The sequence below is a fragment of the Fimicolochytrium jonesii genome, assembly GCF_025526975.1.
Source record: "Fimicolochytrium jonesii strain JEL569 chromosome Unknown EV422scaffold_3, whole genome shotgun sequence".
Classification (NCBI taxonomy): domain Eukaryota; kingdom Fungi; phylum Chytridiomycota; class Chytridiomycetes; order Spizellomycetales; family Powellomycetaceae; genus Fimicolochytrium; species Fimicolochytrium jonesii.
In genome coordinates this window covers 681,382-707,806 of record NW_026515670.1, presented here as the reverse complement: position 1 = coordinate 707,806, position 26,425 = coordinate 681,382, and the positions used below count along the sequence as shown (strand labels likewise).

Sequence of the window (26,425 nt, the reverse complement as noted above, 5' to 3'; positions counted from 1 at the left end):
TTGCGTCGTCGGTCTTCAATTGCTGGTGTTCATGGGACATGTGCACGACTGGTATTTGCTTAGTAGTGCTGAAAAGAGTTCCCCATCACAAGCGTGTATATATATGTAATGCACGGGGCCTCTCAAAAAGTCTCAAAAAGAGGCGGAACACAAGTCGCGTCCGGGAGATACTGCGCAAGAACGATGACTGCCGGGGGTTTATGTTTGAAGCCTGCGCGGACGCGTGAGTGACGCGGCATTTTCTCAGAGAGCTCGGCTTGCTCTGAAGCCTCGGCGCGTATTGATAGCTTTAACCAGCCAGAGTCGTAGCGCGAACGACAGACTATGGAGACCAGAGCGTGGGTCAAGCAGCTCGTGGGCTCGGCTCTCGCAGTTCCGAATGCTGATGTACTCGATTCAGTCTTGGACGGCTCCGAGTTTGATCGGTTCCTGAACGACGGAACACAGCAGTTACTGTTGATTGCGTTCGATGAAAAGGTCTTTCTTGATGAGGTTATTTGGAGGTCTTCCTCTGGCTAGAGGACTTCTTTGTACTGATGCATCAAAATGCAGAATAGGAATGCTCGGTTGCTCTCCGATCTGGACTCGATACCAAGCGCAGCCGCTCGATGCGTGGCATTAGGCAGGACGCAGCCTGTCGCACTGACCCCGGAGAACATATCCGACATATTACAAGTTACCGGTCTCTCTGATTCACCCACAAACGCCTTGTACCGGTCTATCCACGCCATCTTTGCGCCCATCTTTCTCAATTCCCGATGGTCCATCGACGCCAGATTACAAAACCTGATCAGTGAGCTCGATTATGGGCTCGCGAGTGCAGTTAGAAAAGGAGCGACCAACAGTGTACACGGGGCTGATGAGTCGGATTTCAAGCACATACACACCCTGGATGATGAGTTTCTATATTGGGTCGACCTAGCGGCGGATTCGACATTGGGAAAGGCCCAAAGGTCTCGCGCCGAATCATTCAAACAATTATTGCAGCCGCTCAAGGTCGAGTTCGATAAGATGAGCTCCACGGCGCTCTCGGATACGGGGGAGCTCGTGGAACAGGCGCAGGACGTGCTGGATGAGCTATGGCGGCAGATGGATCATGCGTCATATAGGGAAGATCGTATGGTGCACCTGCTCGAGGTCACCACGGAGCAAATTATATCCAAGATTCGTGGGGATTTGGCACAAGCGAGGGTGTTGACCAACCTCGACACAAAGGTGAAGGATGACCTTAAAGAGTCGTTGGTGATTCTCGGGGCGTGGAAATCGGCGCATTTCAATTTGACGGGACGGCTTTGGCCGCACAACACCTCGAATAAGTGGAACGGTCCGGCGTATGAAAGCGATCAACTCTCATTATTTAGTACGAGATTACGAGAGATCCAAGATATCCGCGGGACGCACGAACTGCTGTCACAGCTGCTAACGGACGACGAGCAGAAGGGGCTGAGGGAGGCATTGGCCACCCTAGAGAAAGCACATCCGCTGAATGTCAACACATACGCCCAATCAGCTTGGCAGAATGCCGTTCTAGTGTTCACGAAAGCTTTAAGTCCGGTCGAGCATCGAGCAGCGACGGCCTTACGTGCACTGTTTGCTGGTCTGCAGGGGAGTCCAGGGCAGTTGCTACGCGAATTTCAGAGATACGCCGATCTTCTCAAGAGGGATACGATCTCGAGAGAGCTTGCTTCCGAGAAAGAATCGTTAGTTCGCCAATTGATCAACCAATTGCAAGGTGTTGAGGCATCGTTCAAAGAAAGGCAGATAAATGCGAAGGAGCCGAAAGGCAGAAATGTTCCCAACTTTCTAAGGCGGCTAACGTGGACTAGGCAAGCGATCATCAAGATCGAGGAGCATACGGCCTTCATGGAAGAAGGCATTGACGGGCGATCAGCCTATAGAGATGCGTCACAGTCTTTGCATGATAGCTTGCGCAAATACGAACAGGAGCTGTTCGCGGACTGGTTGGCCGACGTCGAGGTTGCCATGTCAGATCGAGAGGGGTTTCTTGCGCCAGATCGAGGGGGCAAGATGATGGAGATCGAAGAATCTAACGGGAAGCTGCGAGTGCACTACAGTGATCAGACGTTGACACTGATAAAAGAGGTTCGACAGCTACTGTCGATGGGATTCGCCGTACCCACGCAGGTTCAGCAGATTGCGGAGAACGCCCAGAAGTATTACAGACATGGCGTCGTTCTCAAACAAGTGGCACAGTTTTACAACACGATCGAACAGCAGATGCTGCCTTCACAACAAGCCATGTTGCTGGATTCGGCTCTTGCTTTCGAAAGGTTAATCAAGAGCCCGACCGGGGATGCTGGTGCTGTCATCAGCGAACGAAAAGGCTCGTGGAATCCACCAAGCCAGCTCGAAGGCTACATCACTCAGATCCAGCTGGCGGCCGACAAATTGACTTTGATGAATCGTAGATTACGGAAACTTCATTCGGCTGTGTGCGACCAAGTCATAGGGCTGATGGGAGTCGACCTGGTCAGAGGACAATCGAAGTGGAAAGACGCTTTAAGCAACATCCGAACTATGATCGCATCTGTTCAGGAGCATGGGATTCGCATGCAGGACACTTTGACATGGCGGAACCATTGGGACTATCAACTATACAAGGCCTTGGAGTATCAATACAAAGTTGGTTTGGAGAACTTGCACGTCTACCTCCCCGAAATCAAAATCGACTTGCAGTACAAACAAGCACGCATGCAGTTCCGTCCGCCATTTGAAGACGTACGAGCGAAGTATTACAGGGAGATGAAGAAGTTTATCAATGTCCCTGCCACATTCAAAGGCCTCAGTGACAATCAGATCTTCAAACACATGATTGATTCCAATGCGTCCGCCCTGGTATCCGTCTATCAGAGGGCGGACAAGTTGTTCGAAAATCTCGCCAAGGTAGAGGACATCTTCAAGGATTGGGTCATTCTGGGAACCGTCGATCTCGATCAGTTTGTCGAAGATGTTCTGCTGGATGTTCCCGATTACGAGGAGAACTTTCGCGTGATCAAGCTGAAAGGAAAAGAGTCGGAGGTCTTGCCGACAGAGGTGAAGGTTGACTGTATCACCATCTCGACTTTGCCGATCAAGTCCGCTATTGATGACCATCTCCAACGGATGTTTGACGCTATGGTTAGCGGGCTGAGGAAGGCTGTTCTTCGGCATATGGCAGTCATCGACGAATTCACCACGAAAGGTTCCGAGACGCTGAGTCAAAGGCCACAGACACTGGCGGAAATAGGGCAAGCTAACACTCGCCATGAAGAATTGGCAGCCTCTCAGGCAGAGATCCGGAGCAATTTTGAGTCGGCAGACGCTAAAAACCGACTTCTCAAGGCCGTGTCAGGTTCCGGAATCGATGTCTCGGGAATACAAGCTCGCTGGAACAAGTTGGAGATCATGCTCGAGTCTCATGACATCATGATCAAAGAGCAAGTCGACCTTCTGCGCACGCAAATAGATGGAAGATGCCAAGCGTTCGTCACAGATGTGACCAAATTCACGCAAAGATGGCAGCAGCTGAAGCCAAGCTTTACCGATGCGTCCGCCTTCGACACGGCGCCTCAAAATTTGGCATTCGTGAAAGATAGGAGCACGGAACTTGCGGAAATGCAAAAGACCGCTGAGAAAATCAAAAGCGATTCTGCTCACTTTGGGGTTGAGGCGCCCGAATTCCCAGAACTCGAAGTCCTTGTGACTGACATTCATGCCACAGAGCAGATGTGGCAGACGTACACCAACTACGTTGGCGAGATGGATGTATTGCGGAAAGAGGATTGGATAGGCTTCCGGAATAAGATCCACACTTTCGAGGATACCTTGGTGAAATGGATCGAATTCTTCAAAGGAAAGCCAGGGAACCCCGTCTCAGCTCAAATCTTACGGGATGTCGATAAGCATCGCGAGACCATCCCGGTTCTCAAATTCTTGCGCGGTGATTCGTGGACCACTGAGCACTGGGCAGAACTATTCCGCATGCTTGCCCTGCCCAGGGGAACGACGTTATCAGAATTGACTTTTGGGCACATTCTCGCGGCTCAAGGCATGGTGCTTGAGAAGATTAACGAGATCAAAGAACTGAATAGCCGGGCACAAGGGGAGATCTCCATTCGCGAAGCAATTCAGGAGCTGGATATGTGGGGTGCAAGCGCGAGTTTCTCACTTACGGACTATCAGGATGTGAAAGGAAACAATGTGCAGTTGATCAAGGACTGGAAGGACTTGCTAACGCAAGTCGGTGACAATCAGTCTCTACTATCCTCGCTAAAAGATTCACCATATTACAAGGCTTTCGCTGACCGGGCTATTCTGTGGGAGAAGAAGCTCTTTCAGCTGGAGGCCAATCTCTCAAATTTGAACTCCGTGCAACGCCGTTGGGTCTATCTTGAGCCAATCTTCAATCGAGGATCTCTTCCGAATGAACAGCAACGATTCGAGAGGATTGACGCAGAGTTTCGAGCAATTATGGTCAATGTGGCTCGTGACTCTAGGGTCGTGTCCTTGTTGTCTCACATGAGCGGAAACGACGTCCTCAGCACGCTGGTCGACCAACTGGACAGGTGCCAGAAAGCTCTCAATGAGTTCCTTGAGCAGAAGCGGGAGAAGTTTCCTCGCTTTTACTTTATCGGGGACGAGGATTTGTTGGAGATCTTAGGGCAAGCGAAGAACCCTATTGTGATCCAGGCACACCTGAAAAAGTTGTTTGCTGGCGTCCATTCAGTACAATTTGACGAGGACATCCGGAACATTGTCGCCATGAAAAGCATCGATGGAGAAACAGTGATGCTGCGTACACCGGTCAAAATTACCGATGACGTCGAAATTTGGTTAGAGGACTTTGCGAAAGAGATGAAAGTCACACTGAAGCATCTATTGAAGCAATGCGTGTCGATCACCGACCTGTTCAAGTATCCATTGCAGATCTTGTCGTTGACGGAACACTTGCATTTCACGGCGAACGTTGAGACGGCGATCGCGAACGGCGGGAGCTTTACACAGCTGGCACACGATCTCCGTCAACATTTGAATGAGTATACAACATTTGATCCTGCATCGGTAGAGAACGTCGCAGACCGCAACGTGGCAGAGCTGAAGATAAAGTCGTTGATTCTGGATGTCATCCATTTCAGCGATATCGTTGCGCAACTGCAGGAAGCAGGACTCAAGACCGTCTCAGACTGGACCTGGCAACGCCAACTGCGCTTTTATTTCAATCCAGATGATGAATGTGTGATGAAGATGAACGATGCGGAGTTCCTCTACACATACGAGTACCAGGGTATTCCTCCGAAGCTTGTACATACGCCCCTTACTGATAAGTGTTATCTGACGCTAACGCAAGGCATGGCCAGCGGCTTCGGCGGAAATCCATTTGGGCCTGCTGGTACAGGGAAGACAGAGTCGGTCAAGGCCTTAGGTGTTCTTTTCGGACGGCAAGTTCTTGTATTCAACTGCGATGAAGGCATAGACTATAAAAGCATGGGAAGAATCTTCGTCGGGCTGGTGAAATGCGGCGCTTGGGGATGTTTCGATGAATTCAACCGCCTTGAGGAAGCGGTTTTATCGGCGGTCTCGCAGCAGATCCAGACTATACAGGCGGCTCTAAAGTCTAAAGCAGCATCGGTTGATCTCCTCGGCCGAGTCGTGAACCTGGATCAGAATTCCGGAATCTTTGTGACACTCAACCCTGCAGGAAAGGGTTACGGGGGTCGTCAGAAGCTACCCGACAACCTGAAGCAGTTGTTCCGCTCTATTGCCATGACACACCCCGACAACGAGTTGATTTCGGAGGTGATTCTGTTCTCGGAAGGGTTTCAACGGGGCAAAGATCTGGGAGCCAAGGTCGTGTCGGTGTTTGTTTTGTGCAAACAACTATTGTCGCAGCAGCAGCACTATGATTGGGGTTTGCGTCCCCTCAAAGCCGTGTTGGGCCTCGCTGGCCGTCTGTTGCACGCAGAGAAACGTTCGGGAACAATCGACCCCGAGCGCGAGCGTTGTGTCGTCGTCAAGGCACTCAGGGTCAATACTCTCTCCAAATTGACGTTCGCGGACAGCCTGCGCTTTGAAGGCGTAATGAGTGACATCTTTCCGGACGTCAACATAGAAGAAGTAGACTACCGCGATCTGGCTGTTGCTGTGAAGGCGGCTTATGCCGAGTTGAACTTGATCTACATAGAGTCACAAGCGGAGAAAATCTATCAATTCTATCAAGCATGCAAGCAAAGGATGGGAGTTGTCTTGGTAGGCCCTTCGGGATCGGGCAAAAGTACCTTGTGGCGGGTTTTACGGTTGGCATGGCAGAAGGTCGGCCAATCACTCCGCTACCACGTGTTCAATCCCAAAGCTATTGAGCGGAACCGGCTTCTTGGCCACATGGACATGGATACACGTGAATGGTTTGATGGTGTCCTGACGTCCGCCTCTCGCCAAGCGGTGAAGGAGCCTACGAATGTGCACACTTGGGTCATATCGGACGGAGACATTGATCCCGAATGGGTCGAATCATTGAACTCCGTGTTGGACGACAATCGATTGTTGACGATGCCGAGCGGCGAGCGGATCCAGTTTGGACCGAACGTGAATTTCATTTTTGAAACCCACAATCTCACATTTGCGTCCCCGGCCACCGTCAGTCGAATGGGTATGATCTATCTTTCCGATGAAACACTGGATATCAGGGCCCTGGTTCAGGGATGGATTCTGAAGCAGCATGAGGATGCCCGCGCACAGCTGTCTCAGTGGGTCGATGCGTACTTCTATCGGAGTATCGATTGGGTTCTTTCCAATGCCAAGCTGGTCACCGACACAAGCAAAGTCGGACTAGTTATGAACGGACTTTCGCAGCTTGGGAGCACTCGCACACACATACAATTCCTTTATAGCCTGATTCGAGGGCTAGGGGCAAACGTTCAGATCGAAGATCGTTTGAAATTTGCTAACGAGCTTCTCCGGTGGGCCAACGAAGAGTCACAAGATCCAAAACGCACTCTGGACTACTTCGTTAATGATAACGGGAGCCTGGATCAGTATTCTCTGCAGGAGCAAACGGACATCAAGGTTGACATCGAAGATTTGGAAAACATCCCGCTCGTTCTGACTCCAGACATTCGCAAAGCTTTCGATACTGTGATGCCATGGATCGTGGATAACCAACCTGTGCTTTTGGTCGGCCCGGAAGGTGCTGGAAAGCATATGTTACTCCGGCATTGCTTCTCGTCCTTGAAATCAACGGCCATCGCCATGATCCACTGCAGTGCGCAAACCAAGTCTAGTCATGTGCTACAGCGGCTGAAGCAAACATGCACCGCGGCTCAGACGAGTGCCGGTAGGGTCTTGCGGCCGCGCGATGCGGATCGACTGATCATCTATCTCAAAGATATCAATCTGCCTAAACCCGACAAGTATGCGACAGTGGAGCTGATCCAGTTTCTTCAGCAACTTCTGACGTACCAAGGGTTTTACGACAGCAATCTGGAGTGGATAGGAATTGAGCATATCCAGATCGTTGCCTCGATGAACCCTTCCGCCACAATGGGAAGGCACGATCTGTCAACTCGATTCACCTCCGTCATAAGACAGAGTTTCATCACGTATACCGACCGCGATCAACTTCAATCGGTTTATCGGCTGTTGCTTCAGCCTGTGCTCGCCAACGCGTTCCCCGGTCATAAAGTTTGGACATTGCCCAGAAACGTGCAAAAGTTGGCGGCCACGATGCTATCCGTGTATGACTTTTTGCGCCAACACTACACACCTGATGTCAAGCCTCACTATCTTTTCACTCCTCGGGATCTGACCCGCTGGACCATGGGGATTCGACGTTATGAGCTAGTGCATTCGGAACAGGACGAACTGCTCAACATCATCGCTTATGAGGCTCGCCGACTCTTCCAAGATCGTCTTGTGGGATCGAGCACGAAGACCAGATTCGCTGACTCGCTCAATGGCATCATCCGCAATGAGTGGAACCACGAAGTAGATATTGAAAGCAAAATCTACACCGCGGCCCTTAGCACGGCCTCTAGAATCAATCTCCATGGGAGAAGGGGTCTGACAGAAGTGAGCAAACAGGACTTCATAAAAAACATCTTGGATGCACTCAAGATCTTCGAACGGGACAATAGAGATTTGAATCTGTCGCTGATTCCGGAAACCGTCGAGCAGATTGCTCTAACGGAGTGGGCACTGGGTCAGCCTGGAGGTTCCCTCTTACTCGCGGGCCGCCCTGGGGTTGGTCGCCTGCAGGCCGTGTTGATTGTCAATCACATGCTGAAACATAAGTTCTGGTCACCAAGCGTTGGGCGTGGCTATAGCATGAAGGAGTTCTCCAATGACCTGAAGCAGATACTGCAAGCGACGGGTGTCAACGGTGAAGAGACCGTGCTGGTGATGGAAGACCACCACCTGCAGGATGCAAGCATACTCGAGAGCTTGAATAGTTTGCTCAGCGGTGGCGAAGTTCCTGGGCTGTATGCGCAAGATGAACTCGATGCCGTGCTCGGCTCTCTCAAGAATCAGCATTCCGAGGAGGGCTATAGAGGCAGCTTATTCGAGTTCTTTGTCACTCGCATAAGAAGGAATCTTCATGTCGTCCTCCTCATGGACTCGGCTTCGCCAGATTTTGTGCAACATTGCGAATCGAATCCAGCGTTCTACACCAGATCTCAAATCGGATGGGTGGAGACCTGGGCCCCCAGGAGCATGTTCGAGTTTGCTAAAGCAGGCTTTGAGCGTTCTGATGTTCTCGCCAAACTCGCAGATAAGGAGAAATTGATCAAGATGATCATTCAGCTCTTTTCTGAGTATAAATCGAAAGGGATCAACCCCCGGCATTTCAGCAACTACATGACGGTCTACGAGCAAATCTTCCGTCAGAGACAAGCATCATTTGACCATAAGAAGAAGTATCTGTCAGGGGGTCTGAAAAAGCTCAATGAGGCTGCCAAATACGTCGATAAACTTTCCGCTGATGCGAAAAAGCGTGGGGAAGAACTGGCTGAGAAACAGCGCGAGGCAGATGTGGCCCTGAAGCAAATCACCGACAGTATGGTCAACGCATCCGAACAAAAGAAGGAGATGGAGCAGCTGACGATCAAGCTGAAAGAAGAAGAAGAAAAGATGGTGAAACGAAAAGCTGCCATTGAGCAGGAGCTTGCGGAAGTGGAGCCGCTCGTCACAGCATCCAAGGCGGCTGTGGGCGATATTCGCTCGGATAGTCTATCCGAGATTCGTTCGCTGAGAGCGCCTCCACCAGCCATCCGAGACGTTCTGGAGGGTGTGTTGCGAATGATGGGCATATTGGACATGTCGTGGAATAGCATGAAATCGTTCCTCGGAAAGCGCACTGTGAAAGAAGAAATCATGAACTTCGACGCTCGGAGTATCAATAAACAGGTGCGGGTCTCCGTTGGCGAACTACTGAAGGAAAAGAGGGATTCATTCGAGGAAGCAACTATTAAGCGAGTCTCAGTGGCCGCCGCCCCGCTGGCTGCTTGGGTGAAGGCAAATCTGCAGTACTCGGCGATTCTCGAGAAGATTCAACCCTTGGAAACGGATTTGAATCGCCTAACTAAGTCATTGGATACTTCCCGCGAACGAGTCGACAAGTTGAGAGGCGAACTAGCAATCGTGGATAGCCGTGTGGCAGAGTTGAAGGCAGGATTCTCGTCAAAGACGCGAGATGCAGAGGTTCTCCGTGCGGGTTTGGAAAAGGCTGAGTTTACGATCAAGGCGGCCCAGGGTCTGCTCAAGAAGCTTTCAGGCGAAGGAAAGCGATGGGCCATCCAAGTGCAGGAAATCAATGAATCCCTCCGCACGCTAGCCATGAACACCCTACTGGCTTCTGCATGTGTTACGTACCTAGGAGGCGCCACGGAAGACGAACGTAGCCGAACCATCTCCGAATGGCAAAAGATCGTGGATATTCCAAACTTCAGCTTCAAAGAAGCGATGACCACCGAAAGCGAACAGTTGATCTGGAAGTCTGAAGGCTTGCCAGCGGATGTTCTCTCGGTTGAGAATGCGGCCATCATCATCAACTGCAACACTACTCCGCTGATTGTGGATCCATCCGGCCAGGCAGCAGCATGGTTGAAGACGCATCTCGCTGAGCGGAAACCTGAAATTGTCAACCAACATGATGACAACTTCATCCGTTCTCTGGAATTGGGGATACGGTTCGGAAAGACGCTAGTCGTGCAAGAGGTTACCGACATCGAGCCTTTGCTCTTTCCCCTATTGCGAAAGGATTTGCAGAAGCAAGGGCCTAGATCAGTCCTGCAGATGGGCGACAAGACCATTGACTACAACGACGCTTTCCGATTGTACCTTGTGACTCGTAGGGCTGACTTTGTCATCCCCACGTACGCCGAGGGGTACATCCAAGACATTAACTTTACCGTCACGAGGGCCGGGTTAGCTGGACAGCTTCTCGGCGTGACGCTGAAGCACGAGAAACCCGAACTCGAGATCGAGAAAATGAAGCTTTTGAAGAATGAGGAAGAGCTCAAGATTCAGCTGGCTCGTTTGGAAGAGTCGTTACTGTCCGAACTCGCAAACTCACAGGGCAACATTTTGGAGAACAAGACCCTGATAGATTCTTTGAACGAGACGCAACAGAAAAGCAGCGTCATCGCGAATGGTTTGCAAGAATCGCGAAGGCTGCAGGAAGCGCTTGATAGGGAAAGAGACAAGTTCGCGCCGCTATCCAGCTTCGGAAGCCTGCTGTTCTTTGCCATGGCTGATCTCGCAAGGCTGAACAACATGTATCGGTTCTCGCTTTCCTCATTCTTGCGCCTTTATTCGCAAGCCTTGGGAGCAGAGTCCTCGGCAACTAATGACGGCACGGAGCTGCGTGTGCAGTTATTGATGTCGATACTGGAAAAGTCTTCGTACAACTACATTTCACGTTCAATTTTCAAAGCGGATCGGCATGGTTTTGCACTCCATCTTGTGCATTCGTTGCATCCAGAGCTGTTCGACAAGAATGAATGGGAGCTTCTAACCGGCTCTATAGTGTCGGTCGAAGAGACGCACGTGGATGAGGTTCCAGGATGGGTCCCTGCCGAGCGCGCTGTAGCTTGGACGCAGCTCGAGGTATGAGGACATTTGGCTCCTCTTTAAACCGGGAACGGGAAGGCTAACGCGATGCTTCTAGACTTCTTTGCCGTCCCTTGTGCAAAGATTACAGAAAACCGACTCCTCGCTCTGGACAAGATGGTTGAAGCATCCCAAATGCGAACTTGAGGGTCCAGTACCGAAGCTAAGGTTAGTCACAACCGGCGATCACTGATGAGGCGAGAACTCTGCACTGACCCCATTCTTTCAGCGGAATCCAAAGAGTACTACTTGTCCAGGCGTTACGACCGGACCGGCTGTTGAGTGCAAGTAAGTCAAAAAATTACCTCGTTCTGCATCCTGGATGCCATGCTAATTCGCGGGAACAGTGACTAGTTTCTGTTGCGGTGTCATGGGATTACCAACCCTCGCACCAGCCGCGATGAACCTGGCCAAAATGTCGGGCGAAGAGTCCATTCCGACCGAGCCGATCCTATTCATCACCACTGCGGGAGCAGATCCCTCAGACGAGCTCCGTGAACTCGCTGTGAAGGAAGTCGGGGAAAGCAAATACCATCAAGTCGCCATGGGACAAGGACAAGGTGACACCGCGCTATCGATGCTGCGAGATGGCATGAGAAGCGGAGGATGGGTCTGCCTTCAGAACGTCCACCTGGTTACCAGCTGGCTTCCCATTTTGGAAAAGGAGATTGCTTCGAGTAAACCACATGAGAAGTTTAGATTGTGGCTCACCTCAGAGGCGCACGCCAACTTCCCGAGCAGCTTGCTGCAGAATTGCCTCAAGATTACGGTTGAAGCTCCTCCTGGTGAGTTTTTGGAATGCATCTGGTCCGGGCAGTTTCGTCCGACCAGCTAATCTCATCGTTTCGTGTACGTCATAGGCGTGAAGAACAATCTGCTGCGAACCTACGAGGCGTGGACTCCTGCTTTCATCGCCGATGGCCCCGTGCACCGAGCGCAGGCACTGTTCGGGCTAGCATGGTTCCATGCGGTCATTCAGGAACGCAGGACATACATTCCTCAAGGATGGAACAAATTCTACGAGTTCTCGGCTGCCGATCTGCGTTCAAGTGCAGAACTCATCAGCGTGAGTTCTGGGTTCTCTCCATCTTATATTTGACTGTGGCTCACAAGGTCGACTCTGTTACAGAAAATGTGCTCGAATGCCAAAGCTCCGCAATGGCAGGTTCTCCATGGATTGCTGGAGAACGCAATCTACGGCGGAAAGATCGACGAGCCTCATGATGCTTTGAAGCTGAGGACCTACTTGAAAGAGTACTTCAACGATGGTACGTTTATATCTCTCCAATCCGAATATCTCGCGAGTACCGTCCAACACCGACTGCTTCAGATGTCTTCACAATCGCTGGCAAAGCCCCGACCAAGAGGCTGGGCAAGGGCTTGTCACTCCCAAACGTCACCGACCACACGGCATATCAATCTCTCATCGGGGATCTTCCGGATATCGACGATGTGACATCTTTCGGTCTTCCCGGCAACATCGACCGTATTTTGCAACGAAACACGAGTCAGATAGTCATTACCCAGCTGAAGGCTTTGAGACGAGTCGACAGTCATGGTCAACAGTTTGACAAGGATGTTTGGACGAAAGAGCTCGGACCATTTTTGCAGCTGTGGCGGAAGGTATGAGAAATTCTGAATTATATCCGCTCCGCCTACTTTCAACTATACTAACCTGTCGGACGGACGATCAGCTGCATAGTGGACAACAGCTACTACAGAAGAAGGTCCAACAAGACCCAAAAGCTTCGCCTACGGAATCATTTTTTGCATTGGTAAGCCCATGCAGATCTCGTGTTTGTCATTTGCACACGTTGCTCAACGTCTTCCCCGTCTCCTTTAGGAATTGACCAATGCAATCACTCTGCTGCTTCGTATCGACGCTGACTTCAGAGCGATTACAAAAGTCATCAAAGGCACGATGTTACTGACGAACGACGTGATAAGCGTCGCACATGCATTGATTCGCGGCGAAACTCCTCAAAGGTGTGTTGATGCAGAAGGGTTCCAAGCGTCTGACATCTTTCTAACAAGGGTCCTTATATCATAGCTGGATCGCCAAATGGGACGGAGGACCGGAAATCCCTCAGCAATTTCTCAAAGAGGCCGTGTCAAACACGATATCGGTGGAGAGCTCACTGCAGAAAGCCTCCACCGGCACCTTATTTACTCAGCCTCTGAGCCTGGCCAAGCTGTTCAACCCAGTAACATTCCTGAACGCTTTGCGACAACATACATCTCGCCAACGTAAGTGCATTGAAGTAGATTTGTGCGGCGTGACGGCGACTTGGCTAATGCAAACGTCCGTTCCCCAGTGAAGATACCAATGGACACTCTCAAATTGACGACATCGTGGGATTCGAAACAGCTCTCCACATCCACAGCCATGATCTCTGTAGATGGCCTGTTTCTGCAAGGAGCGTCCTTCAACGGAACTCGCCTATCGGAGGCCCACGCAGAGGATCCTACCTTCGTTCAAGTGCCCCTGTGCAATATCGCGTGGGTGCCAAAAGACCGAGCCGAAGGGACGCGGGGCATCATCCAGACCCCATTGTACACGAGCCCTACCAGGGAGAAACTGGTTTGCAATGTTGGACTACCATGTGAAACTACCGGTGCCGAGGCCTGGATCCTCGCCGGCGTCGCTCTATTCCTGAAGGCAGATTGATGTCCATAGATTGTATACACTTGTACATATGCTGTCATCATACATAAGAGACTTCTAGATCCAGTGCAGCGCTCGGTTCCAAATTCGCCGTATGTGTTATGATGCGTTCCTGGATGTCTCGAGCTCGTTCGTCGCGTATTTCCCGTCCGCTCCTTCCTGCCCCTCCTTCCAAATTCCTGATCGCCTCTAGATCCTTGTAAGATCACCCAGTATCTTGCCCGTTTTCATCTCCACTTTCCGCAGCAGATTTATTCTCCCAACGAAATTGTTATTCGACCAAGCATAACGTACTGAGCAACCGGGTCGAGGGCAAAGGGGGGCATTTGGCTGAGCGAAGGTCAACCCGAAGGCAATGGAGCGATCTGATGGGTGATCCCTCAGCTCAACGTGCCTCCGGCATGTGGAAAACGGTCCTGGAGCACATTTTTGCTGAATAAACAGCAGCACGATCCCCCAAGAGATCCCCCCAGAGGTCCTCTGCTCAGCTCAAAAGCAAAGCGAGCGAAGGCACCGGGGCATAGGCGTAGATTCCATACCGTGCACCTCAACAAGGAAGAAAGAACACCGGAGAGGCGTAAGACCGACAGGTCGCAGAAGTCTCGTTTTTCCGGTTGCAGTTGTCCGTTGGCGGTGAGTTCAAGTGAACTAAAAGCACTCCTTTCCGCGTAAACTCGTCCGTCTGAAATCTTCCAAGGTCTCACCTACATTACTTGCAGAGTGTCGCCGCCACGAATACCAAGGAAGTCTCACCGGACACACCGAGCGTCTTGCGGAAGACGTGCAAGGAAAACGAAACGGGTGCAAATGCGGATGTGCAATCATCCTCGTAAAGATTTCAGTTCAAATGAGGAATCCTACCACGATTCTCATGTCCGAATCAGCGCGCAGTGACATAGTGTCGTTCCATGGGGGCGTCGCTGTATCCGCTGCATAGCGAACAGCGGTTATGATTGCTGGCGCGACATCCTGGTCCCCACATGGAACTGACCTTTCAGCTATGCCAGCCGTTAGATGGGAAGCTGGTTGGGAGGGTGATCCCAAATGATGAGTTTGTGGTTAGGGTAGTGTGACTTGCGCTAATAAGTGAGGGGATTACGGCCACCCCAAGCGCCCAAAGCAAGCACATGAAGCGCCTTTCCAGTTGACAATCATAGGAGAGCGACGGCGGCTTTCTCGAGACACAGACAACCTGCGCGCTTTGCCGACAAGCGAGACCCAGAAGAAAAAACAAGGTGCACATACACACATTCCCCCACCCGGCCACGACACAGCAGCAGGTACATAACCACACACACACGGTTCGGTCCTGTCAGCTGCCCCAACAGCTTCTTGTTTTCCGCCACGCACCCTCGTCATTTCAGCGCCTTGTATTTACGATAAAACCGACTGGTGCATCTCTGATTGGCCGCTCCTCTCGAAATTATAGGTCATCTCGTGTTGCATATTAGGTGCGTGAGCTACTTCGCCTTTGTAAGCCTTCTGTTGCGCTACGGCTCTATTGCGTCGACCGGCTTTCGGAACTGTTGTGTACTCGAAGCGTGGCTAACCAGCAACATCCACGTCTGTGCTTTCATCCACAGCCCCTCTCTCGCGCCACAGCCTGAAATTCGACCAGCAGAAGCGACCCCGTTCGAACTTGTGAGTATAGCAGCCACCAACGTGACTTCACTACTATTGCTGCTGGCCCGGCGTGCGTGAAGGCGTTACGGGGCCGATTTTGGGATGGTCGTGATTACCAGTCCCTAGCGGTACTATAGGTAACTGACCTGCTCGGGTGTTTTCAGGTATATTCTTTCAATGGCCGAAAACCAGGAAGTAGACGTTGACTCTGTCATCGAGCGACTGCTAGAAGGTAAGCTTTGCATGTCTGGTCCGATTCCGGTCATCAGGTTACAATTCCGGGATTGGCGAAGCAAGAATCAGGATCCCCAGCGCTGACGCACTTCTCTCTCTATCCTTCGTCATTCGCCACACTAGTTCGAGGGAGCAGGCCTGGGAAACAAGTGCAACTCGCTGAACACGAAATCCGATATCTTTGTACGAAGTCTCGTGAAATATTCATAAGCCAACCGATTTTGCTCGAGTTAGAGGCCCCCATCAAAATCTGCGGTGAGTTTATCTTGGCAGCTTGCAGTCACACATGGCATCCGAGGCTCAAATTCGTATCGTATCAGGTGATATCCACGGACAGTACTACGATCTTTTGCGATTGTTCGAGTACGGCGGTTTCCCACCTGAAGCCAACTACTTGTTCTTGGGTGACTACGTTGACCGAGGAAAACAATCCCTGGAGACCATCTGCCTTCTTCTCGCCTACAAAATCAAATACCCGGAAAACTTCTTCATTCTGCGTGGAAATCACGAATGCGCCAGTATCAACCGTATTTATGGCTTTTACGATGAATGTAGGAGCATTCATGATCACGAAAGCCCTGAGCAATACCGACATATGGAGCTAACATGAACTTGACGCTTAGGCAAACGGCGGTATAACATCAAGCTCTGGAAAACCTTCACCGACTGCTTCAACTGCCTTCCCATCGCGGCCATTATTGACGAGAAGATCTTCACGATGCATGGCGGTCTGTCCCCAGACCTCCAGAGTATGGAGCAGATTCGACGAGTTATGAGGCCTACGGACGTCCCTGACACAGGTATGCCCCACCTTCATGCAGCACACTCCTGGAACATCACTCACGGGAAGCACTTGCGAAATAGGCTTGCTCTGTGATCTTCTGTGGTCGGATCCTGACAAGGATATCACTGGCTGGAGTGAAAACGATCGCGGCGTCAGTTTTACGTTTGGACCCGATGTGGTTACCCGATTCCTACAGAAGCATGATTTGGACCTCATTTGCCGCGCACATCAAGTAGTGGAGGACGGATACGAATTCTTTGCAAAGCGGCAATTGGTCACGTTGTTCTCTGCGCCAAATTACTGCGGCGAATTCGACAATGCGGGCGCTATGATGAGCGTCGACGAGACGTTGATGTGTTCGTTCCAGGTGCGTTGTGAAAATTATGGCACGCGTGTGGTGAAAGCCTTTCCGATGTATTTCGGTTCCATTCGCTCATGATGATCTCTTCCGCCCAGATTTTGAAACCGGCAGAGAAGAAGCAAAAGTACGCCTACGGAGGCATGAACGCCGGAAGGCCTGTGACACCACCGCGCAACAAGAAGAAGAAGGAGATGGCGAAAACTATGTAGATGCACCGTATCTAACCCAATTCCTTTGACCTCCCATTTTCTCACGCCCCATTGAGCGCCACTGTGGGCGGTCGACGCGAAACCCCTTTCGGAAGACATCCAAGGCTCAACCCTGCTCTCTCAAGGCATGGGATGAGAATGCCGTGTCCTGGTGGAATAGATGACATGAGACATGAGGGGTTTTAGGAGCGGTTGTAGGCAAGGCGACTGTCGAGGTGGGAGGAATTACTGGGCGTCGCTTTTAGACGATCTTTTTGTGTTTTGTTATTACTTTTGAAAATTTCAACCCATATCATACGTTTAACTGCCTTGTCAAATCCTTGCTAACGGGACGAAACTGGAATAACGCGACGCATTGCACGCGCCATCGACTGCGCCACTTCCATTCTTGGAATATGGCATGACGGCTGGAATAGCTTCTCACACAAGTGTTTCCGGATATCAGCGGGACGTGTGGTGCACGTCTGTAAGCCAAACTTCTGGGCCGTTAGAATCCAAGGATGTGTCCTCTGGCAGACAAATACTGCGAGTCTCAAGCTCTTTCCATGTCCAAACTAAGGCTGAAGTCGAATACACATCTCTCCTGGCAAGGGAGAGAGGTGGATTCTTAAAGAGAGGGGGAACGCCTGAGGCAGGGCACTGAGCAAGGAAAACTCTCCGCTTCAGTTCGTATTTGGGTCGCAAGGAAATTGAGAGCTTAAAGATTTGTCGTACTGTCGAGTGGCGCGGACTTGCGATTCGTTTTTGCCCTGAATTAGAAATGCTAACCGTGAACCTCATCAGTCGGTACTGGTATGCATGGCCGGAATACTATCAGAGTCTACAGACTTGATTTCGTCCTTGCATTTTTACGACGATTACGATTTTCCCTACCATCAGCTAGCACGGGTGTTTCTGCTTCAGAAACCATGTATAGTGGTTGAGAGAACGTCGGGCGGACTTCGCATGGCGGAATTGACCTTCGATGTGCGTGGTTCGCCGCTGGCGGCATACCAGCCATTGCCCCGGTGTATTCACTTTCCCGATGTCGAGCCAGCTACCTGTGACAATGTCAGTTCCTGATGTCCGTGGCGATGTCGAATGCGTCAAAGAGCAGCTGGCGCGTGCAATGCGTCGCGTTATCTCAATTTCTTCCCGTTCACTTCAGACTCCCAACTTCCAGCGTAGCCGTATATTCAACAATTCGGAGGTCTCACAGAAAAGAGTCTCTTGCAGAATCCGCATATAGAGACTGTATCTCTAAGAGAGCTTAGGACAGCATAATACTCGTTGTGCCCGATCTTTGAACTTTAGGGGACTCCTAGACCGCTCGATACAGGAACGTAGCGGGATCGAACTTTCAACTGCTTCGACGTTGAGCGTCCCACATGTCCAATACCACAGAAGTATCAACCCGGGCGGCCACCGCAACAGCAGCGGCCGTGCTGCCTCCCGCTTCGACTTTTGGTCACCACGCCGTCCAATTCACATGTGGTGCATTAGCAGCGTGCGGGGCGGTTACCTTCACGAACCCGTGGGAGGTGGTCAAAACGAGGCTGCAACTTCAAGGAGAGTTAGAACAGCGGCGCTCTTTGGCGGCGGGCGCGACGCCAACGAACCGCCCGTATCCCAGTGCAGTGTCGGCTCTGGTCACTATCGCCCGTAACGAAGGCTTGCGGGGCATTCAACGTGGACTTGGACCTGTAAGATAGCCAGGTTTCTCACGGCATAGTGGGAGTTTATTTCAATATGTTCATGCATTCCTATTCTCAGGCATACTTCTATCAAGTGCTGCTGAACGGATGTAGACTCGGAATGTACGAGCCGATCAAAAACGGCTATCAGCGGGCGATCAATTTTGTGTCGGCATCGAACCAGACGAACCAGCTGCCAGCGATGATCCTGGGAGGGGCCACATCTGGAGTTTTGGGAGCGAGTATAGCGTCACCGTTATACTTGGTGAAGACAGTAAGTGGAGACGCAGGCCATTGCGTGTCAAGGAATCCCCATGCACTTCTCGTTTAAACGCGTGCTTTCCCAGCGAATGCAATCATATACGACAGCAAAGAATGCGGCGGTGGGGGCGCAGCATAGCTATGTGCAACAAGGGACTATAAGCGCTCTGCGGCGGATCTATTCAGGGGAAGGCATCCGCGGCTTGTGGCGAGGAGCAGACGCGGCGATGTTGCGGACGGGAGTAGGGTCGGCAGTTCAACTCTCCAGCTATGAGTCCTTCAAGAACATATTGGCAAGGTCAGGGTGGTTCGATTTGAAAGATGGACACGGAGGATTAGCATTGCATCTGGGAGCCAGTGCGATTACGAGCTTCTTCGTTTGTCTCGCCATGAATCCGTTTGATGTAGCCAGCACACGAATGGTAAAAGCTGAGTGAAGAGCACGACTTAGCCGTATTCACTTTCTCACCGTTCGGACTCTCTTACAGTACAATCAGCAAACGGCCGCTGATGGCAAGCAAGGTGCTCTTTACAAAAACGGCATCGATTGTTTAGTGAAGAGTGTGAAGGCGGAAGGCTTTGGGGCCCTCTACAAAGGATTCTTTGCCCACTATCTTCGCATCGGGTCAGTAACCTCCGCGCAGCCTATCCGCGATATGAAACTGGACCCCTGACTTCACTAAACTCTACTTGCAGACCACACACGATTCTCACGTTCGTATTCTTTGAGCAACTGAAGAAGTTGGGGCGGTGGATTGATTTATAGAGGATCATCAGGTCTTAGATGAACCATTTAGACGGCTGTTATATGATGTATAGACGTCCCGCGTCCCTGCAGAGAAGCTCTAGATATATACAGAGTAGGTACAGTAGATCGAGCAAGAGTAGGGGACGGCTTGATTAATAGCAGATTGGTACCCGGACGACTTTCATGTTGGTTAAGACATGACGACATCAACGACTAAGGACCCCGGAATGACGAGCGAGGAATCCTGCGGTTGAATCAAAGAGCGTTGGCATGCTTCAAAGGGTTTCATCACCGTAGCTTTGCATGAACATACCTTTCAGCCACGCGTTATGCTCTGCAAGCAACGTTGCGGTTCTCGAATGGCCTACTTCCCAGGCTCGTTTCCTGTGCTGTGACGCCAATGCGCTATTCCCTGGGTCTCGGGCGTGTGCGTAGTCAACGACACGGGAGGATGTTGCAGAATAGTTAGGTTCGGGGTGTGACGTTCGCGTTGGTGATGACCGCGTAGGACTGATGAACGTAAAATGTCAATGAAACATCTCCACCTGACCACCTTATCTCATTCACGGTAATACCTGTATGTCGCACTACCTATACCCATCGCCCTTTTCGCGCTTCTCCCGCGCCGTCCGTTTTCGCTGGATTCGATTGATGCTTTGAGCGCGCCGAGAAGCGCGCCCAATTCTCCCTCAACAGCGCTACTAGCTACTCGCTCGCTACGATGTGGTGAACGCTATAGTGCGATAGGCTTTGGTGAGATCTTTTATACGTATACGGTGAAACCCCCAACATAGGGAAAGGAACCCACGAATTACCTGAGAATGGCCCGTATAGTCGTTATTCGCGTTGATTAAGAGCTTGATGACAACATGAAGATTGGGAAGACGAGTGCGAACGCCGTCAGGAGAAGGACGAAGGAATAGATTATGTCACTGGCGTGCATACCGAGGAGATGTCCGCGATATCCTTCTGCCACTTCGCCTGCGCATCGATGAGTCCGCGTTGTTGAGATCCCAGACTTTTCTGGTGCTTCTTCAGAAGCGTTTTAAATTGGCGAACGTGGGACTCTCCTGTGAATTGATCATCTCGCCTACTGTTCGAAAGGTAAATAAGCTATCGGCCCCGTATGGGAATATGTGTCCTACCGGGGCGGTGAATGCCGCACAGGCTCCAATCGAGATAGCTCGGTGTCCACATCCGAGTCGTTTGAGTCGTCCACGGGTATAGGGCCCTCATAAAGACCATCGGAAACTGAGGGCATCATCAAGATGAGTTAGGAGCTACATCGTCAACTACCGCCTCGAGCGAAATAGGATAGACTACCTTCATCTTCCTCTTTTCCAACATTGTATCGGTTGCTCTCTAAGTAGTCATCGGGATCTGCTAGCGACGCGGCGACGTTCCTAAGCTTTTGCTGCACTTGCGCTTTTCGTTTTCTGACTTGATTATCTGTTGTAGACCTCTTAGGGCTTCTCCTGCCCGCTCCGGCAGCGCGCTCCTGGCGCTCAACCCGCGCTTGCTCCAAGAGCAAGTTCTTCTCGATGTCAAGCAGGGCCGACCGTTCTTCGGTGAGATGGTGCCGTTTGATTTCTAGCTCTTTCTCAAGAGCTCGAATCCGAGCGTGCTCGTCTTTTACAGAACTTAGCCTCGCTTGCCCTTCATAATCGTCTTCACCGTACGACTCGGACCGCGGTCTGTCTCGGCGATGACTCCGTGCGCTACTGGACAGTCCCGGAAGAGCGTCCCTCTCCGACATGGCACCCAGCTGATCAACAATATCCTCTCTACGATGCTTCAGCTTGCGCTCAAGCGCATCAAGCTCCTCCTGCTCGTCCCTCAAGCGCTCCTTTTGCGCCAACAGATTCGCGATCGTCATCTCGTTCACCTTTTGCAAGGCGGCCAACTCAGAAGCCCTGTCGTTGTCATGACCATCATTGCTCAAAATGTCCAACTTCGCGCGCAATTCCTCTTCTTTCTGCTTCACTTTCTCTTCCTCGGCGCGGATTCGCGCGTCCCACTCCTTCCTCAAATTGCGAAGACGAAGCTCCTGTTGCTCCTTCTCTTCTTGTCGTGCCTTCTCTTCCCGAGCCTCTGCATCTTGTCGCACCTTCTGCAATCGGACGTCGGCATCACGTTCATTCGAATCACGCATATTCCGCTCACGCGTCTCTCGTTCAGCTGATAGCTTCTTGATCAGCTCGTCTATTTCCTTCCGATGCTCTTCCTTGGCACGCTCGAGAGCTCTGCGATGATCCTCCTCTGCGTCTTTCTCTAAACGAGAACGCATGTCCTTCAGTTCCTTCTCCAGCTTGCGCCTTTCGTCCGCCTCAGCTGTCGCTCGCCTCTCGGCAAATTCATAACGGATCGCGCTTAGCTCGCGCTCGTATTTGGCGCTTTCAGTCTGTCGTGCAACCCTTAGCGCCTCGGCGTTCTGGCGAGCAACGTCTGAGATCTCCGAGTCGATGCTCGCCTTTGCGGTGCTGATCGCTGTCCTCTCGTCAAGCAATTGGCGCTCCTCTTCCTTAGTCTTGTCAAGCTCTCGTTGGAACTTCTGTCTCAAAGCCAGAATGGCTTGATCCGTCCGCTCCCTTTCCTCCTGCTCGGCCTTCCTCAATCTGTCTTCGTTATCCTTCTTCAACTTTGCGATGGCGTCGTCAGCGTTCTTCTTTTCTTCGGCCTCGGCATTCCGCACCAAAGTTTCGTACTTCTCCCTGACTCCCTTGATAACTTTGACGCTTTTCTCCTTCTCTTCCCTCTCTGCCGCCTCAACCTGGTTCTTATATTTGTCCCGAATCTTCTCTGTTTCCTTCTCGAGCGACTCCTTCTGCTCACTTTCCAGCGCTTCCAGCTTCTTTAGGTTCCCTCCAGTCGCTGTTGCAGCTTGTGTCGATTTGATGGCAGCGGGACCCTCGTCTTCAATCGAACTCACACTCAAACTAAGATTAAAGTCGTCATCATCGTTCAGAGGCTTTCTATCTCGCCCGCCAATAGCAGGTTTGGCCGTGGCTACCGCTACGGGCTTTTGCGTACGCGTCAAATCCTTGCCCCGCAGGACACTGTCGATGATCTCATCATCATCCTCGTCGTCGAACGCATCCCAATCATCTTTATCTACTTCGTCTCCATCTTCAGAATTGTCGGCATCCAGGTGTGGGATGCCCGTTTTCAGCGGGACCGGTGCAGGTGCTGGTTTCGCCTTTTCGAGAGCTGGCAAAGCTCCTAGTTTACTGGGGCCGCCTTTCAATGCTGGTAATGCTGGAAATGCCGCCAGCTGCATGAAATTGTCTCAGCAATGTGGGTACCATCCGGAACCTCGCTACGCTACATACCTTGGAAGGCTTCCCACCGACGCTGTCGTTCCCCTGCTCGAGTCAAGATTGAGGGTCGTGGCTCAGAATCAGACCGCGGAGCTAGCCTGTCCTTACCTTGTCGGCACCAGAGCCTGGGACACCCTTCGCCTTCTCGGTCTCGTACAGCTTTTTATAGTGTTCGTCACAAGGATGGTCCCATATGCTCTCTCCCGTCGTGAAGTTGAAATAGTAGATGTTTCCGTCATCCGTTTGGCTGGACGGGAATATACAGCGTTAGCAGGTTGATGTTTCGTTTCTGCGACATGGACGGCTGGCTTACCATGGCTTCCAGTTTGGGGGTAACGGTGCTTTCAGAGAATCTCGAGCAATCCATAGCAGATGTTTCTCCTTCTCCGTGTCGATTCCAAGGAACTTGGCATAGTCAATGATCTCTGTGGAACATAGGTGATACCGACGTGAGCCAACGTAAATGCGTGATACAAGACCTGATTGCTAGCCATCTACTACCTTCCTGTGTTGGCTCGTAATCTGCATCATATCTGTGGAAAGGCGTCAATTATTATTCTGACACATGCTGTCTGACAAACGGCAAAACGACCTACTCTTCTTCAAGGACGGTTTGTCTCGCGCTCTCCGCAGAGACGGCTTCTGCGGTTTGAGGTGGGGACATCATGCGAGGCTTATGCCTACGGTCTTCCTTAAGGGCCTTGTCGTGAAATAAATTCTGAATACTTTCTATCAAGTCGCAGGTAAAGTTGAGGAAGACTATGGCTTTCAGGAATGGATTTGAAGTCCTACGTTTGCGAGCGCCTCTGAACGCTTTGAGCGCGTCAAAATAAGCTTAGCTAATATCGACTTGCAGCGGAAGACGTCGTGACCGTATTCGACAGCGCGTCGAGATGTCAGTGAGCACTGAGCCCAGCCAACTTCCGTCCATGTGGAGACCAGCTCAGGCGGCCAATAATATGTGGAGATCATGCTCAGGGAGAGGCGAGATGTTTCCTGAGCATGGTCATCCCGCTAATTCAGATTCAATTCCGACCGTAGCGGCCAAAGTTGTGGAGAGCAAGACTGAGAGACAAGGCAGGCTTGGGTATAAATGGGAGCCTGGAAGACGAGCCCTCGACACTCTCCGTGGGTGCCTTCCCCCTCGTGTGGCATAAATCCAGCACATGTCAAAATTATTAGGTATGGATCCGGGTCTGGATATGGTCATCGTAGTTGTTTGTCATGTGGACCAGTCTGACTGTGTTTTCTTCGAAGGATTATGGGTTCCATCAAAGCTTAGGCTCGGACCTCCAGGTGATACCGACACCATCGATCGAGGCGTGTCGCTCCCACGCAGCCTTCCTCCGTCACTTGCACACTACCACTCAAACATCGTACCAAATGGAATCCTACAAAATCGTCCGAACAATCGGCGTCGGCTCATCCGGCTGCGCCCGCCTAGCCTACAACTCACAACGGGAGCGGGTCTGTGTGAAGGAAGTACCCCTCGGAGGCCTGACGGCGGATGAATGCAAGACGGCCATCCGCGAAGTCAAAATCCTCAAGTCGCTCCCGGAGCATGAGTACATCGTGAAGTACCGGGATGCGTTTGTGCAGAATGGGAGTTTACATTTAGTTTTGAGTTATGCAGGTATTGGATCGGTTACAAGTGAGGACAGGGGAGACGGGGAATCTCCGGAAGCTGACGTTTGATGACGATTAAGAGCGCGGAGATCTGGATGCGTACTTGAAAGCTCGTCAGGGGAAACATCTTTCGGAGAGCAGGATCTGGCGATGGTGTGTTTCCGTTAATCGTCCCGCGGCATTCAACCGCTTCCATCTGATACGTCGCAATGCACACAGGGCTGTCCAGATCTTGCTAGCCGTTCAACACCTACACAGGCATAAGATATTGCATCGGGACATCAAGACCAAAGTGAGTCGATAACTGGTCCATCACCGCCTGCATTTGCTCACCATCCCACCCAGAACATTTTTCTTTCAGAAGCCAATGATTTGATCCTTGGAGACTTTGGAATCGCTCGATCATTGGCATCCACGATGGATCGCGCACAGACAGCCATTGGCACTCCGTTCTATCTGTCACCAGAGATATGTGAGCGGAGACCGTATGGGTGGAAAAGTGATGTTTGGGCCATCGGGTGAGAAGGATATTTCAAAATCGAGTCGCTTACTATCTGTCTGTCCCTGAGATTGCGATTAACGCAACGACTGTGCACAGATGCGTTCTGGTACGTTAAACGGAGGTATAAGTTTTTAACCAATGTCAGCATTCAACAGCGGGTCGTTTCCAGCATGAAATGGCTGCTCTCCGGCACGCCTTTGAAGCCAAATCGCTGAGTCAACTGTAAGTGCTCTTTGATATCTCCCGTCTCCATTATTTCCTGGTAAGTATCACCTTCCTGACTTACTCATCCTCGCTACACCCAGGACCTCACGGATTCGGAAAGGCACCCCCACGACCACAGTTCCATCCACACACAGCACGGAGCTTCGAACCCTGATCTCCTCCATGCTGCAAACCGACCCGGACGCCCGACCGTCTGTTGATGAGGCGCTGCGGTGGATCCGAATGAAGATGAGGGGCGGGGAGGGAGAAGCGAAGGAGGTCAATCTACCGCACGATATCAGCAATGACGCGGCAGGTCGGTTAAAGCGCCGTGCACCGACTCGATCATCAAAGAAGACAACGTCCACCAAAGAGGAGTCAAATGTTGGAAGAAGACATGAGCTCCGGCAGCCGGATGGCGAGGACGAAGCACAGGATGCTGCACCACAGATCAATGTAAAAGCCTCACAAATGCCTATCAACAATCGAGAGGCATGCCAATATGAATGGCCGGAGGGCCCAGGAATGTTCATGGATATCATGGTAGGCGCATCCACGTCCGCTACTTCAGACATTGTGCTACCGAGCCTACGCTCACTCGAAACCCCGCGCCAACGCACTTGCTGATGCAAGAACCGCGTCAACCCATCAGACTCGATCTTCACACGCATCGAGATCGCGCGCCTGTACATTGAACGAGTCATTGGCCTTGACGCTCTTTTAAAGGTAGAGTTGACCCGTACGCGCAAGTGTACCTCAGCGAAACTGACCGGTGTCTTCGACCCATTGCAGCTATCCGGCCGACCAGGCATCCCACAGCCCCACGAAGCGCACCGGAATTATGGCGGCGAAGGCGAAGCTGATGACTACTCAGCACGAGAGAAAGAGATGGTCAGGCGACTGGGTGAGTGCCCTTGCGGCGTGGGTCGATCTCTGCGACTGGATTGAGGAAATCTGATAAAGTTTGCACCAGTCTACTTTGAGTCTCAGGCGTATGGTACTCAGATTTCATTGCTGAAAAACCGTGCAGCCAAATCTTCCGGCGTATAGTGTTTTAGAGGTAACTCCCTAGATAGGATTGTGTCCACTATTCTATCGCCTATACTTGAACGTTG

General features: G+C 51.4%; 5 protein-coding genes across 5 annotated transcripts; 4 read left to right on the top strand and 1 right to left on the bottom strand.

Annotated features, from left to right (window-relative positions):
- Nucleotides 1-253: 253 nt before the first annotated feature.
- On the top strand, nucleotides 254-13,839 carry EV422DRAFT_583866 (dynein heavy chain and region D6 of dynein motor-domain-containing protein). The gene is made up of 12 exons (XM_053073422.1): nucleotides 254-492; nucleotides 553-11,100; nucleotides 11,162-11,271; nucleotides 11,333-11,391; nucleotides 11,451-11,888; nucleotides 11,964-12,169; nucleotides 12,233-12,371; nucleotides 12,434-12,726; nucleotides 12,798-12,878; nucleotides 12,947-13,089; nucleotides 13,154-13,350; nucleotides 13,419-13,839. The coding sequence occupies exons 1-12, from the start codon at nucleotides 325-327 to the stop codon at nucleotides 13,769-13,771; spliced, it is 12,735 nt and encodes a 4,244-aa protein (XP_052928672.1). The 5' UTR covers nucleotides 254-324; the 3' UTR covers nucleotides 13,772-13,839.
- Nucleotides 13,840-15,568: 1,729 nt separating this feature from the next.
- EV422DRAFT_492641 (Serine/threonine protein phosphatase PP1) lies at nucleotides 15,569-16,979 on the top strand (the record flags this gene model as incomplete). Its single annotated transcript, XM_053067617.1, has 6 exons — nucleotides 15,569-15,623; nucleotides 15,749-15,880; nucleotides 15,946-16,176; nucleotides 16,249-16,425; nucleotides 16,490-16,776; nucleotides 16,866-16,979. The coding sequence occupies 6 exons, from the start codon at nucleotides 15,569-15,571 to the stop codon at nucleotides 16,977-16,979; spliced, it is 996 nt and encodes a 331-aa protein (XP_052928671.1).
- A 1,166-nt stretch (nucleotides 16,980-18,145) lies between these two features.
- Nucleotides 18,146-19,693, top strand: EV422DRAFT_239513 (mitochondrial carrier domain-containing protein). The gene is made up of 5 exons (XM_053065637.1): nucleotides 18,146-18,661; nucleotides 18,732-18,926; nucleotides 19,000-19,335; nucleotides 19,402-19,538; nucleotides 19,610-19,693. The coding sequence occupies exons 1-5, from the start codon at nucleotides 18,347-18,349 to the stop codon at nucleotides 19,677-19,679; spliced, it is 1,053 nt and encodes a 350-aa protein (XP_052928670.1). The 5' UTR covers nucleotides 18,146-18,346; the 3' UTR covers nucleotides 19,680-19,693.
- Nucleotides 19,609-23,878, bottom strand: EV422DRAFT_239586 (uncharacterized protein). The gene is made up of 12 exons (XM_053065639.1): nucleotides 23,575-23,878; nucleotides 23,480-23,511; nucleotides 23,292-23,403; nucleotides 23,087-23,225; nucleotides 22,991-23,023; nucleotides 20,985-22,932; nucleotides 20,807-20,912; nucleotides 20,607-20,751; nucleotides 20,477-20,518; nucleotides 20,237-20,394; nucleotides 19,975-20,171; nucleotides 19,609-19,905 (listed from the first exon to the last, which is right to left on the bottom strand). The coding sequence occupies exons 1-12, from the start codon at nucleotides 23,643-23,645 to the stop codon at nucleotides 19,868-19,870; spliced, it is 3,021 nt and encodes a 1,006-aa protein (XP_052928669.1). The 5' UTR covers nucleotides 23,646-23,878; the 3' UTR covers nucleotides 19,609-19,867.
- Nucleotides 23,879-24,202: 324 nt separating this feature from the next.
- Nucleotides 24,203-26,258, top strand: EV422DRAFT_503745 (kinase-like domain-containing protein; the record flags this gene model as incomplete). Its single annotated transcript, XM_053068374.1, has 8 exons — nucleotides 24,203-24,611; nucleotides 24,685-24,757; nucleotides 24,824-24,896; nucleotides 24,950-25,122; nucleotides 25,203-25,212; nucleotides 25,276-25,328; nucleotides 25,412-25,853; nucleotides 25,944-26,258. The coding sequence occupies 8 exons, from the start codon at nucleotides 24,203-24,205 to the stop codon at nucleotides 26,256-26,258; spliced, it is 1,548 nt and encodes a 515-aa protein (XP_052928668.1).
- Nucleotides 26,259-26,425: the final 167 nt, after the last annotated feature.

What these genes read in the sequence shown, in the direction of transcription:
- EV422DRAFT_583866 (XM_053073422.1), top strand. Translation starts at nt 325, where the DNA reads ATGGAGACCAGAGCGTGGGTCAAGCAGCTCGTGGGCTCGGCTCTCGCA. An exon ending in GGACCGGCTGTTGAGTGCAA is followed by an intron (nt 11,392 to 11,450) that starts GTAAGTCAAAAA and finishes TCGCGGGAACAG; the next exon opens with TGACTAGTTTCTGTTGCGGT. An exon ending in CGGAATCATTTTTTGCATTG is followed by an intron (nt 12,879 to 12,946) that starts GTAAGCCCATGC and finishes CGTCTCCTTTAG; the next exon opens with GAATTGACCAATGCAATCAC.
- EV422DRAFT_239513 (XM_053065637.1), top strand. Translation starts at nt 18,347, where the DNA reads ATGTCCAATACCACAGAAGTATCAACCCGGGCGGCCACCGCAACAGCA. An exon ending in ATGTAGCCAGCACACGAATG is followed by an intron (nt 19,336 to 19,401) that starts GTAAAAGCTGAG and finishes ACTCTCTTACAG; the next exon opens with TACAATCAGCAAACGGCCGC. An exon ending in GCCCACTATCTTCGCATCGG is followed by an intron (nt 19,539 to 19,609) that starts GTCAGTAACCTC and finishes CTCTACTTGCAG; the next exon opens with ACCACACACGATTCTCACGT.
- EV422DRAFT_239586 (XM_053065639.1), bottom strand. Translation starts at nt 23,645, where the DNA reads ATGATGTCCCCACCTCAAACCGCAGAAGCCGTCTCTGCGGAGAGCGCG. An exon ending in TGGAAAAGAGGAAGATGAAG is followed by an intron (nt 20,913 to 20,984) that starts GTAGTCTATCCT and finishes TGATGCCCTCAG; the next exon opens with TTTCCGATGGTCTTTATGAG. An exon ending in ACTATACGGGCCATTCTCAG is followed by an intron (nt 20,395 to 20,476) that starts GTAATTCGTGGG and finishes ATCGCACTATAG; the next exon opens with CGTTCACCACATCGTAGCGA.